This window comes from Hypanus sabinus, chromosome 4, assembly GCF_030144855.1.
Source record: "Hypanus sabinus isolate sHypSab1 chromosome 4, sHypSab1.hap1, whole genome shotgun sequence".
NCBI classification, from domain to species: domain Eukaryota; kingdom Metazoa; phylum Chordata; class Chondrichthyes; order Myliobatiformes; family Dasyatidae; genus Hypanus; species Hypanus sabinus.
In genome coordinates this window covers 79,600,262-79,614,645 of record NC_082709.1, presented here as the reverse complement: position 1 = coordinate 79,614,645, position 14,384 = coordinate 79,600,262, and the positions used below count along the sequence as shown (strand labels likewise).

General features: G+C 44.7%; 1 protein-coding gene across 3 annotated transcripts in view; it reads right to left on the bottom strand.

The window, feature by feature from the left end:
* Positions 1–13,915, bottom strand: part of LOC132392920 (natural resistance-associated macrophage protein 2-like) — a 60,674-nt gene extending 46,759 nt beyond the window's left edge. The window contains exons 1-2 of one of the 3 annotated variants that reach the window (XM_059967507.1): positions 13,827–13,915; positions 6,520–6,665 (exon numbers count right to left, since the gene is read on the bottom strand). In XM_059967507.1, the coding sequence (XP_059823490.1) occupies positions 6,520–6,665; positions 13,827–13,854 (174 nt within the window). In that variant the 5' untranslated portion in view covers positions 13,855–13,915. The remainder of the gene's footprint in view (positions 1–6,519; positions 6,666–13,826) is intronic. The other 2 variants (XM_059967508.1, XM_059967509.1) reach the window with 2 other exon arrangements.
* Positions 13,916–14,384: the final 469 nt, after the last annotated feature.

The following is a 14,384-nucleotide window of genomic DNA, read 5'->3' as shown; positions in this document are numbered from 1 at the left end:
TCATCTCCATATATCTAAATCAGGTCCTTCCTGTCAATTTACACCCTGGTCCTCTCTGTTGACCTAAACTAATTTCTCTCTGCTGATCTAAACTATGCCCTCTCTGTCAATCTAAACTATGTTCTCTCAGTCGAACTGAACCATATTTTCTCAGTTGAAATAAACAATGTCCTCTCAGTTGATCTGAACTACATATCCGCTGTTGTTCCATCCATGCTGCCTCTGTTGATCTAAACCATACCCTTTTTGCCAGTCTAATCCCTGTCATCTCTGTTATCTAAACCATGCCCTCTCTGGCGATTTGTATGATGTCCTCTCTTTAGATTCAAACTATGCCCTCTCTCTAAATCTGAACCATGTCCTCTCTGTCAATCTATAAAATCATAAGACCATAAGACATAGGAGCAGAATTAGGCCTTTCAGCCCATCGAGTCTGCTCTGCCATTCAATCAGGGCTGATTCTGGATCCCACTCAACCACATACATCTGCCTTCTCGCCATATTCTTTGACGCCCTGACCGATCAGGAAATGATCAACTTCCACCTTAAATATACCCACAGACTTGGCCTCCACCACAGTCTGTGACAGAGCATTGAAGGGTTGCCCCTCAATTTTGAGGCTGTGCCCTTTAGTTCTGGATACCCCCATCATGGGAAACATCCTCTCCACATTCATCTTATCAGACTTTTTCAACTGGTCCCTTCTAAGCCATAACATCTTTGCACAACGTTCACTAGAAACACATCAATTAAATATAAATTTATACAATGAAGAACAGAATTATAATAAGCTTGTTCTGTAGACTCACAGCCCTCCACATCAATTGTTGCCCCTCAGATCTCTTTTAAATCTTTTCCATCTCTCTTCCACACGTTCCCAATGGACAGAAGAAATGAGAGCCTGAAAGTATGTACCAGCATGCTCAAGGACAAGTTCTATCCTACTGTTATAGGACTACTGAACAATCTTCTTGTGTGATAAGATGAACCCTTGACCTCACAATCTACCTCATTATGATCTTGTCCTTAATTGTCTAACTGCACTGTACTTTCTCTGTAATTGCACGACATTATTCTTGCTGTATCTCAGTACTTGTGACAGTAATAAACCAATTCCAGTTCCGATTTCACTGAAAACCAATGCCCCTTAGTTTTAGACTCCTCTACCCTGGGGAAAGATGGCTTCCACTCACCTTATCTATGCTCCTCACAATTTTGAACACTTTAATCCCCTACATTCAAAGAATAAAGACCCAGCCTGGCAAACATCTCCCTATAATCCAGGCACTCTCATCCTAGCAACATCCTCACAAATCATTTCTGCACTCTTTCCAGTTTAACCACATCCTTCCTGTGACAAAGTGACCAAAACAATACATGGTACAGCCTCACCAATTCCCTAATTGGTGAATTAAGGGTTGTGGGGAAAAAGCAGGTAGGTGGAGATGAGTCCATGGTCAGATCAGCCATGATCTTATTGAATGGTGGAGCAGGCTCAACGTGCCAGATGGCTGACTCCTGCTCCTGTTTCTTATGTTCTTAATTCAACTGCCTCATAATGTCCCAAAACCTGTATTCAATGTACTGAAATACGAAGGCCTGTAGGCTAAATACCTTTTTCACCACCCTGTCTACCTGCGACTCTGTTTCAATGCACTATGCACTTGTAGTCCTAGATGCCTCAGTTCCATTACATTTCCTAGTGCCCTATCTTTCATAGTATGTCCTATGTTGATTTGACTTTCCAAAATGCAACATCTCACTCTTATCTGTATTTGCTACTCTTTGGCCCTTTTCCAAACTGATCAAGATCCCCCTGTGATCTAGAACAACAACTCCTCCTAATTGTGCGTCATCTGAAAACTTAGTGAAGAAGCCATTTGCATCTAAATCATTTATATAAATAATAAATAATAAGGATCCCAGCACTGACCCACGCGGCACACCACTAGTCACTGACCTGCAAGCCACGAACACAACTTCAACCATCTCCCTTCTGCTTCCTACCTCTAGATCAATTTTGGATCCATCTAAATATGTCTCCCTGGATTCCATGAGACCTAGACTTCCAGGCCAGCCTACCACAGATGATGGAATTGATTGCCTTGTGGCCAAGTTTGCGAGTGATACAAAGATATGTGGGGGGTAGGTAGTGTTGAGGAAGCAGGGAATCAGCAGAAAGGCTTGAACAGATTAGGATAAGGGGCACAGAAGTAGCAGATGGAATGCAATGTAGGGAAGTATATGGTCATGCACTTTAGTAGAAGAAATAAAGTTGTGGATGATTTTCTAAACGTGAAGAAAATTCAGAAATCAGAGGTGCAAAGTGACTTACGAGTCCAAGCACAGGATTCTCGAAAGGTTTCCTTGAGTTGAGTTGGGAGTAAGGAATGCAAATACAATGTTAGCATTCATTTCGAGAAGACAAATCATGAAAGCAAGGATATGATGCTGAGGCTTTGCAAGGCATTGGTCAGACCACACTTGGACAATGGTGAGCAGGTTTGGGCTCCTTATCTATGAAAAGATGTGACGGCATAGGAGAGGGCTCACAGAAGGTTCATAACCTAGGAATGAAAGAGTTAATGCATGAGGAGAATTTAATAGCTTTAGGACTGGAGTTTAGCAGAATGAGGGGAGAACTCATTGAAACTTATTGAATATCGAAATGCCAAGATAGAGTGGGCGTGGAGATGTTTTCAATAGTGGGAGAGTCTAGGACCAGAGGGTACAGCTCAAAGTAGAAGGATGTCCCTTTTGAACAGAGATGAGGATGGTGAATCTATGAAATTCATTGCAACAGGGAGCTGTGGAGGCCAAGTTGTTGGGTATATTTAAATTGGAGGTTGACAGGTTCTTGAATAGTCAGGGTGTCAAAGGTTATGGGGAGAAGGCAGGAGAATGGGGTTGAGAGGAATAATGATGGAATGCCGGAGCAGACTAGAGTTGAATGGCTTAACTCTGCTCCTATGTCATATGGTCTTAAGCAGGACCTTGTCAGAGGTCTTGCTAAAGTCCAACTAGACAAAATCCACTGCCCTACCCTCGTCTACATATTTTATTGCCTAGTCAATTAAAAAGTTCATCAAGCATGACTTTCCATACAGAAAGACATGCTGTCTCCTCCTAATCAGACTCTGTCCATTCAAATGCTGACAGACCCTGTCCCTCAGAACTCCCTCGAGCATGCTCCCCATCACTGATGTCAGGCTGGTGGATCTGTAGTTCCCTGGCTTGTCCTTGTAGATCCCTACTCCCCCTGTCAGCGGGATCCCATCCACTTATTGACCAGATAATATTATAAACTACTTGGAACAGCAGGAACAGGCCATTCAGCCCACAATGCTGTGCCAAGCAAATCAAATTAGTAATCCAATGGCTAACTAATGTCTTCTGCCTACAAAATGTCCACATCATTCCATTTTCCTCACATTCCTTCACATCCAGGCATCCAACACTTCCTTTCACATCTCCTTTGTAATTAACCCCCCCACCTTAAATGCATGCCCTATGGCATTAGACATTTCAATTCTTGACAAAGGATATTGTCTCTCTACTCTATCTATGCCTCTCATAATCTTATAAACTATCAGATCTCCCCTCAACCTCTGCCACTCCAAAGAAAACAACCTAAGTCTGTCCACCCTCTCATTATAGAACCTGCCCTCTAATCCAGGCAACACCCTAGTAAACCTTCCTGCACCCTCTCCAAAGCCTCAACATCCTTCCTATGACGGGATAACCAGAACTGTGTGCAATACTCCCGATGCAGCCTAACTAGAGTTTTATAAAGCTGCAGCATAACTTCCTGACTTCTGAACTCAATACCTTGACTGATAAAGGCAAACGTGTCATATGCATTCTTAATCACCCTTTCAACACGAGAATCCACTTTCAAGGAGCTATGAATTTGGACCTGAAGATCCCTCTGCTCATCAACACTGTTAAGGATCTTGAGAGTTTTGAATCAAGCCAGTTTTGAATCCTGGTGGCCAATTCACCGTGGATCCCATATGTCTCAATCTTCTGGATGAGCCTCCCATGAAGGACCTTATCAAATACCTTAATAAAATCCATGTAGGTAACATCCACTCTCCTACCTTCATCAAACACCTTTGTCACCTTTTTAAAAAAAACTCATTCATGTTAGTAAGACACAACTTGCCCCGCAAGCTGACTGTCCCTCATTAGGCCTTGGTTTTCCAAATGCTCATAAATCTTATCTCTAAGAATTCTCCCCAATAACTTCCTTACCACTAATATGACTAATTGGTCCATAGTTTCAAGGATCATCCCTCGTTCCCTTCTTGTATGATTGAATAGTATCAGCAAGTCTCCAGCCCTCTGGTATCCATACACATATCACATGGTAGTATGATAGCATACACAATTAAAATATTTTACATTAAACCCATAATTAGTTATTTAAACAAACAAGAATGCTTAATCAAATAATATGTATATACAAGATTACTCAAGTATCATTGAAATATTAAATGCATAATACAGAGCTGACTACATTGGAGGTCCAGCTCTTCTGCCTCTCACTTTTCCCCCTTTCTAGCTATGTCATTGGTGCAAATGTGCACTACGACCTCTAGTTGACCACTCTCCCCCTTGAGAATATTCTGCAGCCACTCTGGGACATCTTTGATGCTATGTTCAACGTTCCACCTTCCTCTTTGTTTCAGTTTACCAAGTTACCCTTTTGCAAGCTCCTCAGATTTCTCTGTCATCTGTCCCATGGTTGATCTTCACAATACCATTGCCTTCTCTTCAGTTTGAACCTCCTTGTCCTGTTACCCACAACCTTCTCCTTTATCCTTCTTTCCACCCTGCTGGCGCACCTTTCCCAGGGTCTGTGAAATGTTTTCATGCACATCCGTCACCTTCCTCATTGACCTTGACCAATTCATGACCTGCGTTCATCACCTTTACCCTTAAATGCCTAGCATTAACTTTAAACACACTTTAAACTATCCATCCCGTTGTATCTATTACTTTGCTCCTGCCTGGTTTTACTGGCCCTGACATCTACCTTCCTCTCCACCCCTCTACTTTCTGACCTGGTGCTCTGGTTCCCAGCACCTTCAAAACTAGTTTAAACCCTCCCGAGTAGCACTAACGAATCTCCCGGCCAGGGTATTGGTTCCTCTCTAGATTAGGTGCCACCTATTCCTCTGCACAGGTCACCCTACCCCCAGAAAAAGTTCCAATTATCCAAGAATCTGAACACCCTGCCCCCTGCACCAGTTCCTCAGCCACTCAGTCGTGAGTACTAGCATCCTGTTCCTGCCCTGAGTAACCCTGAGATTACTATATTGGAGGTCTTCCTTCCTAATTTTTTGTACAGTACTCACTGTGCAGGACTTCTTCCTCCTTTCTATGTACATCATTTGTGCCAATGTGTGTCATGAACTCTGGCTGCACACACTCCCCCTTGAGAATATTCTGCAACCTCAGTGAGCCATCCTGGGCCCTAGCATCGGGGCCCTAGCATCGGGGCCCTAGCATCGGGGCCCTAGCATCCTGGGCCCTAGCATCCTGGGCCCTAGCATCCTGGGCCCTAGCATCGGGGCCCTAGCATCGGGGACGTCTCTTTTGTGGCCATGGAATCTCCTCTCTGTCACCTTCACTACGGAATTTCATGTCGCCTCGGGTCTTTGGAAAGGAAGGCAAATGTGATGAGAGCCTTCACTTCAAGAGGGCTAGAACATAAAAGCAAGGATGTAATGCTGAGGCTTTGTAAGGAATTAGTCAGACTGTACTTGGAGTATTGTGAGCAGTTTTGGGCCTCTTAACTGAAAAAAAGGATGTGCTGGCATTGGAGAGGGTACAGAGTAGGTTCACGAGAATTATTCTGGGATTGAAAGGGTTAAAATTTAAGGCCCGTTTGATGGCTCTGGGCTTGTACTCATTGGTGTTTAGAAGAATGAAGGGGGATCTCATTGAAAACTATTGAATAGCCATAGATAGAGTGGATGTGGAGAGAATATTTCCTAGAGGGGGAGTCTAGGACCAGAGGTAACACAGCCTCAGAATAGAGGGGCATCCCTTCAGAACAGAGATGATGAGCAATTTCTTTAGCCAGTGGTGGTGAATCAGTGGAAGTCATTGCCACAAATGAATATGGAGGCCAAGTCATTGGGTATATTTAAAGCAGGGGTTGATAAATTCTTGATCAGTCAGGGTGTCAAAAGGTTATGGGCAGAAGGCAGGAGAATGGCCTTGAGGGGGATAATAAATCAGCAGTTTTGATGGGCCAAGTGGCCTAATTCTCCTATGTCTTATCATCTTACATTCATTATCACTGCACCCTTCCCTGCTGAGCCTCAGAGCTGGCCATAATCTTATCAGGGAAAATCCCCGACCTCCAGCTTTGAAAGGTTTCTCTATCTCCCTTTCAGTTCTGATCAACGGCCTCCGAAGTGAAACTTTAACTCGCTGCAGGAGCTATCTATTTCCATCAGTTTCTGTTTTTGCGTGGGGACAGTGGCAGTGAGGGCAAGCAGAACTTACCCCTCCCACATCAGGGACTGTAATCATCTCATTGAGGTACGTCTGGTCGGTGGAGGGGCTGTTATATTCTGGTAGCTCGCTGGACCCATCTCCGCTGACATCTGTGGATGAGTCTGTGGAAGATATTTTCTCCGTGATGAGCTGCTCTATAAGGAGAAGGGAGGAATCACATGCTACATGGTCAAAAGGGAGACAAGGAGTCTTTGAGTGGTGTGCAGTGACTCTCAACAATGTTCCCTCTAATTTGTAATGACCAGTATGCGCAAAAATCTTGTGCTGTGCAATTCCCGACCCAGCGACAACAACATGCGTGCACTGAATAATTTCTTCAATAAAAGCAGTATGTAAACCACTTCTAAAATCTACAAGCAAATCACTGCGTTGTCAACGCATCAGGAACAAGAGAAGGAAATGCGACTGAGTACGATTATGGAAAATACTTTAACGTGCCAATGAGGTAGAGGGAGACAACATTTCTTGTGCAGGTTAAATTCCTTTGTGTGTTAGTGGCAAAAGATGTGTATGTGCACACCTTAGAGGCAACATTGACCCTCACTGGCCACAGTGCAGAGTGACCCTCACTGGGTGCAGTATGGATTGACACTCACTGGCAACAATGTGGAGTGACCCTCACTGACCATTGTGTGGTGTGACCTTTGCTGACCACAGTTTGGAGTGAGCCTCCCAGGCCACAATGTGGACTGACCGTCACTGGCCGCAGTGCGGAGTGAGCCTCCCAGGCCACAATGTGGACTGACCGTCACTGGCCGCAGTGTGGAGTGAGCCTCCCAGGCCACAATGTGGACTGACGGTCACTGGCCGCAGTGCGGAGTGAGCCTCCCAGGCCACAATGTGGACTGACCGTCACTGGCCGCAGTGTGGAATGAGCCTCTCTGGCCACAATGTGGACTGACCGTCACTGGCTGCAGTGTGGAATGAGCCTCCCTGGCCACAATGTGGACTGACCGTCACTGGCCGCAGTGTGGAGTGAGCCTCCCTGGCCACAATGTGGACTGACCGTCACTGGCCGCAGTGTGGACTGAACCTCCCTGGCCACAACGTGGACTGACCGTCACTGGCCGCAGTGTGGAGTGAGCCTCCCTGGCCACAATGTGGACTGACCGTCACTGGCCGCAGTGCGGACTGAACATCCCTGGCCACAACGTGGACTGACCGTCACTGGCCGCAGTGTGGAGTGAGCCTCCCTGGCCACAATGTGGACTGACCATCACTGGCCGCAGTGCGGAGTGAGCCTCCCAGGCCACAATGTGGACTGCCCATTGACCTCAATGCCCTAGGAGCAGCCTCACAGTTCAAATTATAGGAAATCCTGCAGGAAGATTTTACTTAATATAACTTAATTTTTTTGATTTGGTGTATATTTTGATTGGATCTCAACACTGTGGTTTTAGTCGGCTAAAGCCTCACACCCCATAGAGAGCCTAGAGGAGTTTAACTGCATGTTAAAAACAGGTTTGAAAGGACAAGTTCTCTCTCTCTGGTCTCCTGTGATGTAGCTGTGGGCCACATCTAAGTGCAGTGCAAACAGTGAGTCCACCAAGTTCATGGAACGTGTGGTGACATAGTGATTAGCACAAGCAATCCGTGATCAGTTTCTGTCACTTTCATTAAGGAGTTTGCACGCACTTCTTATGACAGTATGGGTTTGCTCCAGGTTCACCAGTGTCCGCCCACGTTCCAAAGATATACAGGTTAGAGTGAGTATGTTGTGGGCATGGTGACACTTGTGGGTTGCCCAACATGTATGAGTTGGTTGCTGACCAGTGCATCTCACTTTGTATTTTGATGTTTTGATGTACATGTGACAAAGAAAGCTGATCTTTAATGTTTACATTCTGATTCACCCCCAGACCTTAGGAAATGTTTACGTTAAGGACCATTCATGTGCCCGAAGTTGCAACAGTCCCAGAATTTGCCTCATCCAGTCCCTTGTGCTTGGGGAAAGTCAAAGCGTTAGATGGGATGACCTTGCACCCAGGGCTGTGGAGAGAGTGCGGAGCTGGGTGGTTGGAGCCATTGCCTCAGAGATCTGGAGACCCAGGCTTGATGCCGACCTCTGGTCCTGTCCCTGTGCCATTGTGAGATTTAACGGGAAGGATTAAAGTTTAGATTTATTTGTCACATGTATATCAAAGCCAACAGTGAAATGTATCATTTGTGTCAAATCAATCATCCACAAGTGCTGCCATGCTTCTGACATGAACCTATCCTGCCAACAACTCACGAATCCTAACATACACGTCTTGGCATGTTGATGGAAACTGAAGCACCCAGAGGAAACCCATCTGGTCGTGGGGAGAACACAAAGCTTGTTACAGGTAGCAGCTAGAATCGAACCTTAATTGGTGATGCTGGAGATGTAAGCCAATGAACTAACCACAATATCAGGCTGCCCTCTACACTTCCATACCAGGTTTGATTAGACTCAAAGTTCAAAGATTGCCGTGTCCAATCTCGAACCTATCAATCTCCACCTTATATACACCCAACAACCTGGCCTCTACAACGGCGTGCGGTAACAAATTCCACAAATTCACCACCCTCTGGCTAAAGAAATTTCTCAGAATCTGTTTTAATTGTATGCCCTTCTATCCTGAGGCTGTGCCCTATTGTCCTAGACTCCCTCACCATGGGAAACATTCTTTTCACATTTACTCTGTCTAGGCTTTTCCACATTCAAAGGGATTTATTGTGATCTCCTCCCCACCATTCTTCTAAATTCCAGTGAGTACAGGCCCAGAACCAGCAAGTGTTCTTCATACCCTTTCATTCCCAAAATCTTCCTTGTGAACCTCTCGAATGCCAGCATATCTTTTCTTAGATAAGAAGCTGAAAACTGTTCACGATACGCAAAGTAAGGCCTTCTCAGTGCGTTATAAAGCCTTGGTGTCACATCCCTGCTCTTGTATTCTAGACCTCTTGAAATGAATGCTAACATTATATTTGCCTTCATTATATTATATTACATTATATTTGTCAACCTGCAAGTTAACTTTTAGATGTCCTGCCCAAGGACTCCCAAGTTACTTTACATCTCAGATTTTTGGATTTCCTCCCCGTTTAGAAAATAATCTGCACACTTATTTCTGTTACCAAAGTGCATGACCATGTATTTTCCAACATTGTACTTCATTTGCCACTTTTTTGCCCATTCTCCTAATCTGTCTAAGTCCTTCTGCATCCTACCTGTTTCCTCAACACTACCTGCCCCTCCACCAATCTTCATATCATCTGCAAACCTGGCAGCAAAGCCATCTTTTCCATCATCTAAATCTTTGATACGTAGCGTAAAAAGAAGCGGTCCCAACACCGACTCCTGCAGAACACCACTAGTCAGCCAACCAGAGCAAAGGATCCTTTTATTCCCACTCACTGTCTCCTACCAATCAACCAATACTCTAAGCATGCTATTAACTTTTCTGTAATATCATGGGCTCTTCATTTGGGAAATAGCATCATGTGTGACACCTTGTCAAAGGCCTTCTGAAAATCCAAATATATAACATCCACTGCGTCCTCTTTATTGATCCTACTTGTAATCTCCTCAAAGAATTCCAACAAATTTGTCAGGCAAGATTTTCCCTTAAGGAAGCCATGCTGACTTTGTCCTATCTTGTCCTGCGCTCCATCTTCTCATCCTTAGCATTTGACTCTAACGTCTTCCCAACCATGAGGTCAGGCTAACCAGTCTATAATTTAACGAGAACATGAGCTGGGGAGTCCTTGAAAGTAAGTCTATAGGTTGTGAAGTCAGTTTAGCATTGAGGTGAGTGAACAGAATGGATGTAGAGAGGATGTTTTCTATAATGGGTGAGTGTAGGACCATGGGCACCACTTTAGTTAACAGGTGTCTATTTAAAACAGAGATGAGGAAGAATTTCTTTAGTCAGAGGGTGGTGAATTCATGGAATTCATTGTCACTGATGGCTGTGGAGGCCAAGCACTGGGTATTTTTAACGCAGAGGCAGGAAAATGGGGCTGAGAGGGATAATAAATCAGCCATGATAAAATGGTGGAGCAGACTCAATGGGCTGAATGGCCTAATTCTGCTCCTATGCCTTATGGCTTTATTTCCCCCAGTCTGTAGGTGAGGAAGTTAATAGGGTCAAGTAGAGTATAGTATATATAGGGATAGTATAAAGGACTGGCTGGTACGGACCTGGTGGGCCAAAGGCCTTGCTGTAGGCTGTCTGGCTTTGTGGCTCCGTGGCCTCGGTGACAGGCCTGATGCCCTGCTTCCAATTCCGTTGCTTCAGTTCCCTTCAGAGGACACAACAATGTGAAAGAGCAACTTTCACCGATACTCAGCCATCAGTTTTGTCGAAACTAAGCTAAAGATAGACTCAGACTGGATGGGACGATAGTGGTTGGGGGATGAGTTAGTCAGGTTGCCTCTCATGTCATTGCTGTTTCATAAGGCAGCTTGTGAGATGTAGCTGACTGACCCTTCGCACACAGAGGAACAGATTCTGCTGAGACATCATGGCATGATCAGTGAATGTACCAGAGAATGCTGCTCCTGCACAACGTTTACATTTAAAGAGCTGCTGGGGATATCCCCCATTTAGATGGTTCGCAAGCTGGTTAAGAAATCATACCATGTGTTGGCCTTCGTTAGTTATGGGATTAAATTCAAGAGCCGTGAAGTAATGTTGCAACTCTATAAAACTCTAATTATTAGTGCAATACATTGAATTGAGTACGAAGTATGATTTGCTGACTGGCAAGAAGGAAGGAGTAGGAATACAAGAGGGCTATACTGGTTGGCTCCTGGTGACTAGCAATGTTCCACAGAGGTCGATATGTAACCAGTTCTTTTCATGTTATATGTCAATGATTTGGATTACGGAATTGATGGCTTTGTTACCAAGTTTGCGGATGATAGGTGGAGGGGCAGATAGTGCTGAGCAAGCAGGGCATTTGCAGAAGGACTTAGGCAGATTGGGAGAATGGGCAAAGAAGTGGCAGATGGAATATAGTGTAGGGAAGTGTATTGTCAAGCACTTTGCTGGAAGGAATAAAGGTGAAGACAATTTTCTAAACAGAGACAATTTAAAAATGAGAGTTGCAGACGGACTTTGGAGTCCTCGTGCAGGATTCCCTGAAGGTTAACTTGCAGGTTGAGTCGGTGGTGAAGAAGGCAAATGCAATGTTAGCATTCATTTCAAGGGAACTAAAATCCAAAATCAAGGATGTAATGCTGAGGCTTTGTAAGGCATTGGGTAGAGCACATTTGGAGGATAGTGAGCAATTTTGGAAGCCAGAGCTGGAGTTCCTAAGGCAGTCCTACGCTGAGTTCAACATTGAATGGCAACTCCTGCTGCAGCGTGAGGGCCAAACTGTATCGGGACATGTAGATTGTCTCCAATGCCAGCTTAGGAAATTTAACATCTCAGGCATATCCTAATGAATTTTTACTCAGCCTTCGTTGAGAGTGTTGTGATCACCTCTGTCACTGTTTTGTTCCCCACCACCTCCTCCCTCTCCAAGTCTTGGTTTCAGTGAGTGATCCACTCAGCAGAGTTCATCGGCTGTCAGCTACCAACATTAAAAGATCTGTTTGTTGCCAGAGCGAAGAGAAGAGCTGAAAAAATTACTGCTGACTCCACTCACCTTAACAGGCACCAATTCACCAAATTGCCATCAGGGAGACGCTACAAGTCTATCATCACCAGGACTACACGTCATCTCCAAAACTTCTTCCCTGTAGCTATCCAGCTTCTCAACAAATCTCTCTCAGGTGTAATGCCCCAACTGCCCCTGCACAACATCCGATAAAAGGCCTTTCCCGCTCACCTTGTTCTGCTGATAATTAGTTAATCAGTTCATGGTCACATTTATTTAAGTTTGATTGTTAATGTTTACACATGTGGGTGTTCTGCTGATTGTTGATTGGCCATGGCTAATTACACTATTAAAGTTTTGCTTTATTTGTCAAACGTACACTGAAACATCCAGTGAAACATGTCAACTTTGTCAAATCAAATCCATGTCAATTGAGCTATGGGGCAGCCCGCAAATGTTGCCACAACTCCAGTATTAACACAGCAGGCTTCCAGCTCACTACCCCTCACCCATACTCCTTTGGAATGTGGAAAGAAACCCACACGGTCACGAGGAGAAGATACAAACTCCTTACAGAGGGCACTGGGAACTGAACGCCTATCAGTTATTACACTAACCACTATGCCACTGTGCTGACATCTATACCACCATGTCGAGTTTGACTTTTACTCAAAGTTCAAAGTAAAAATTTATTATGAAAGTGGTGGGTGCATGGAGCTCGCTGCCGGGGCATGTGGTCAAGGCAGGCACATTCAGGACATTTAAAAAACTCTTAGCCACATGGATGATAGAAAAATGATAGGGTCTTTGTGGGAGGGAAGAGTTACATTGAGTAATGTCAGAACAACATCATAAGCTTTAGTTTTACGGTCTACGTTGCTGAGATATACATTTACGTTTTCATATATGCTCAGTGGTCACTTTATTAGGTACACCTATACACCTGCTCATTAATGCAAATATCTGATCAGTCAATCATGTGGCAGCAACTCAATGCATAAAAGCATACAGACATGGTCAAGAGATTCAGTTGATGATCAGATCAAACATCAGAATAGGGAAGAAATGTGATCTAAGTGACTTTGACTGCAGAATAATTGTTGCTGCCAGATGGGGCGGTTCGAGTATCTCTAAAACTGCTGATCTCCTCGGACTTTCCCACAAAACAGCCTCTAGAGGTTACAGAGGAGGTTGCACAAAAAAACATCCAGTGAGCAGCAGTTCTGTGGGGGGAAAATGGCTTGTTAATGAGAGAGGTCAGAGGAGAATGGTCAGCCTGGTTCAAGCTGACAGGAAGGCAACAGTAACTCAAACAACTACGTGTTACAGCAGAAGCACAGCTCTGAATGCACAAAATGTTCAACCTTCAACAGCAACAGAAGATCACTGACGTACACTCAGAGGCCACTTTATTTGGTAAAAGACATACCTAATAAAGAGGCCACTGTGTACCACCTTGTGATACATTTTCGTGCAGGCATTCAGGAAATCAAAGACAAGTAGGCAACATACAAATGTGTTATCAGAGTGGGCAACACACACAAAATGCTGGAGGAACTCAGCAGATCCTGAAGGAGGGTTTCAGCATGAAACATCGACTTTCCATTCATTTCCATAGATGTTCCCTGACCTGCTGAGTTCCTCCAGTATTTTGTGTGTTACTCTGGATTTCCAGGCTTCCTCCTGTTTCTTATCAGAGTGGGCTCTGTCATCTGACTTACCGTTGCTGGTCTTCTCTGCAGCGTCCATCACTCACTTGTTATTCTGAGAGTGAAACCTTCTGATGCAGCACGTTCCAGGCATCTGTTTGTCTGAGTGGTGATGATTTTCCGTGGCCTGATTTGAGGAAGTTGAGAGAAGAGCATATGATCTGTGGTTGTTCAGAGCTGATCTCAATACACAAACTGGTTTGTCATGTAACGAGAAATCCAGGGAATGAGAACAGTGTCAAGTACAAACACAAGGGAGGCTGCAGATGCTGGAATTCCAGAGCAAGACACACAAAACGCTGGAGGAACTCAGCAGGTCAGGCAGCATCTATGGAAAAGAGTACAGTCGATGCATCTGGCTGAGACCCTTCATCAGGACTGGAAATGAAGGGGGAAGAACCCAGCATAAGAAGGTAGGGTAGGGGGATGAGTACAAGCTGGCAGAAGATAGGTGAGGGGGAAGGTTGATGATTAGGGAGGGTGGATGAAGTAAGAAGCTGTGAGGGAACAGATGGAAAAGGTGAAGGGCTGAAGAAGAAGGAATCTGATAGGAAAGGTGAGTGAGCCATC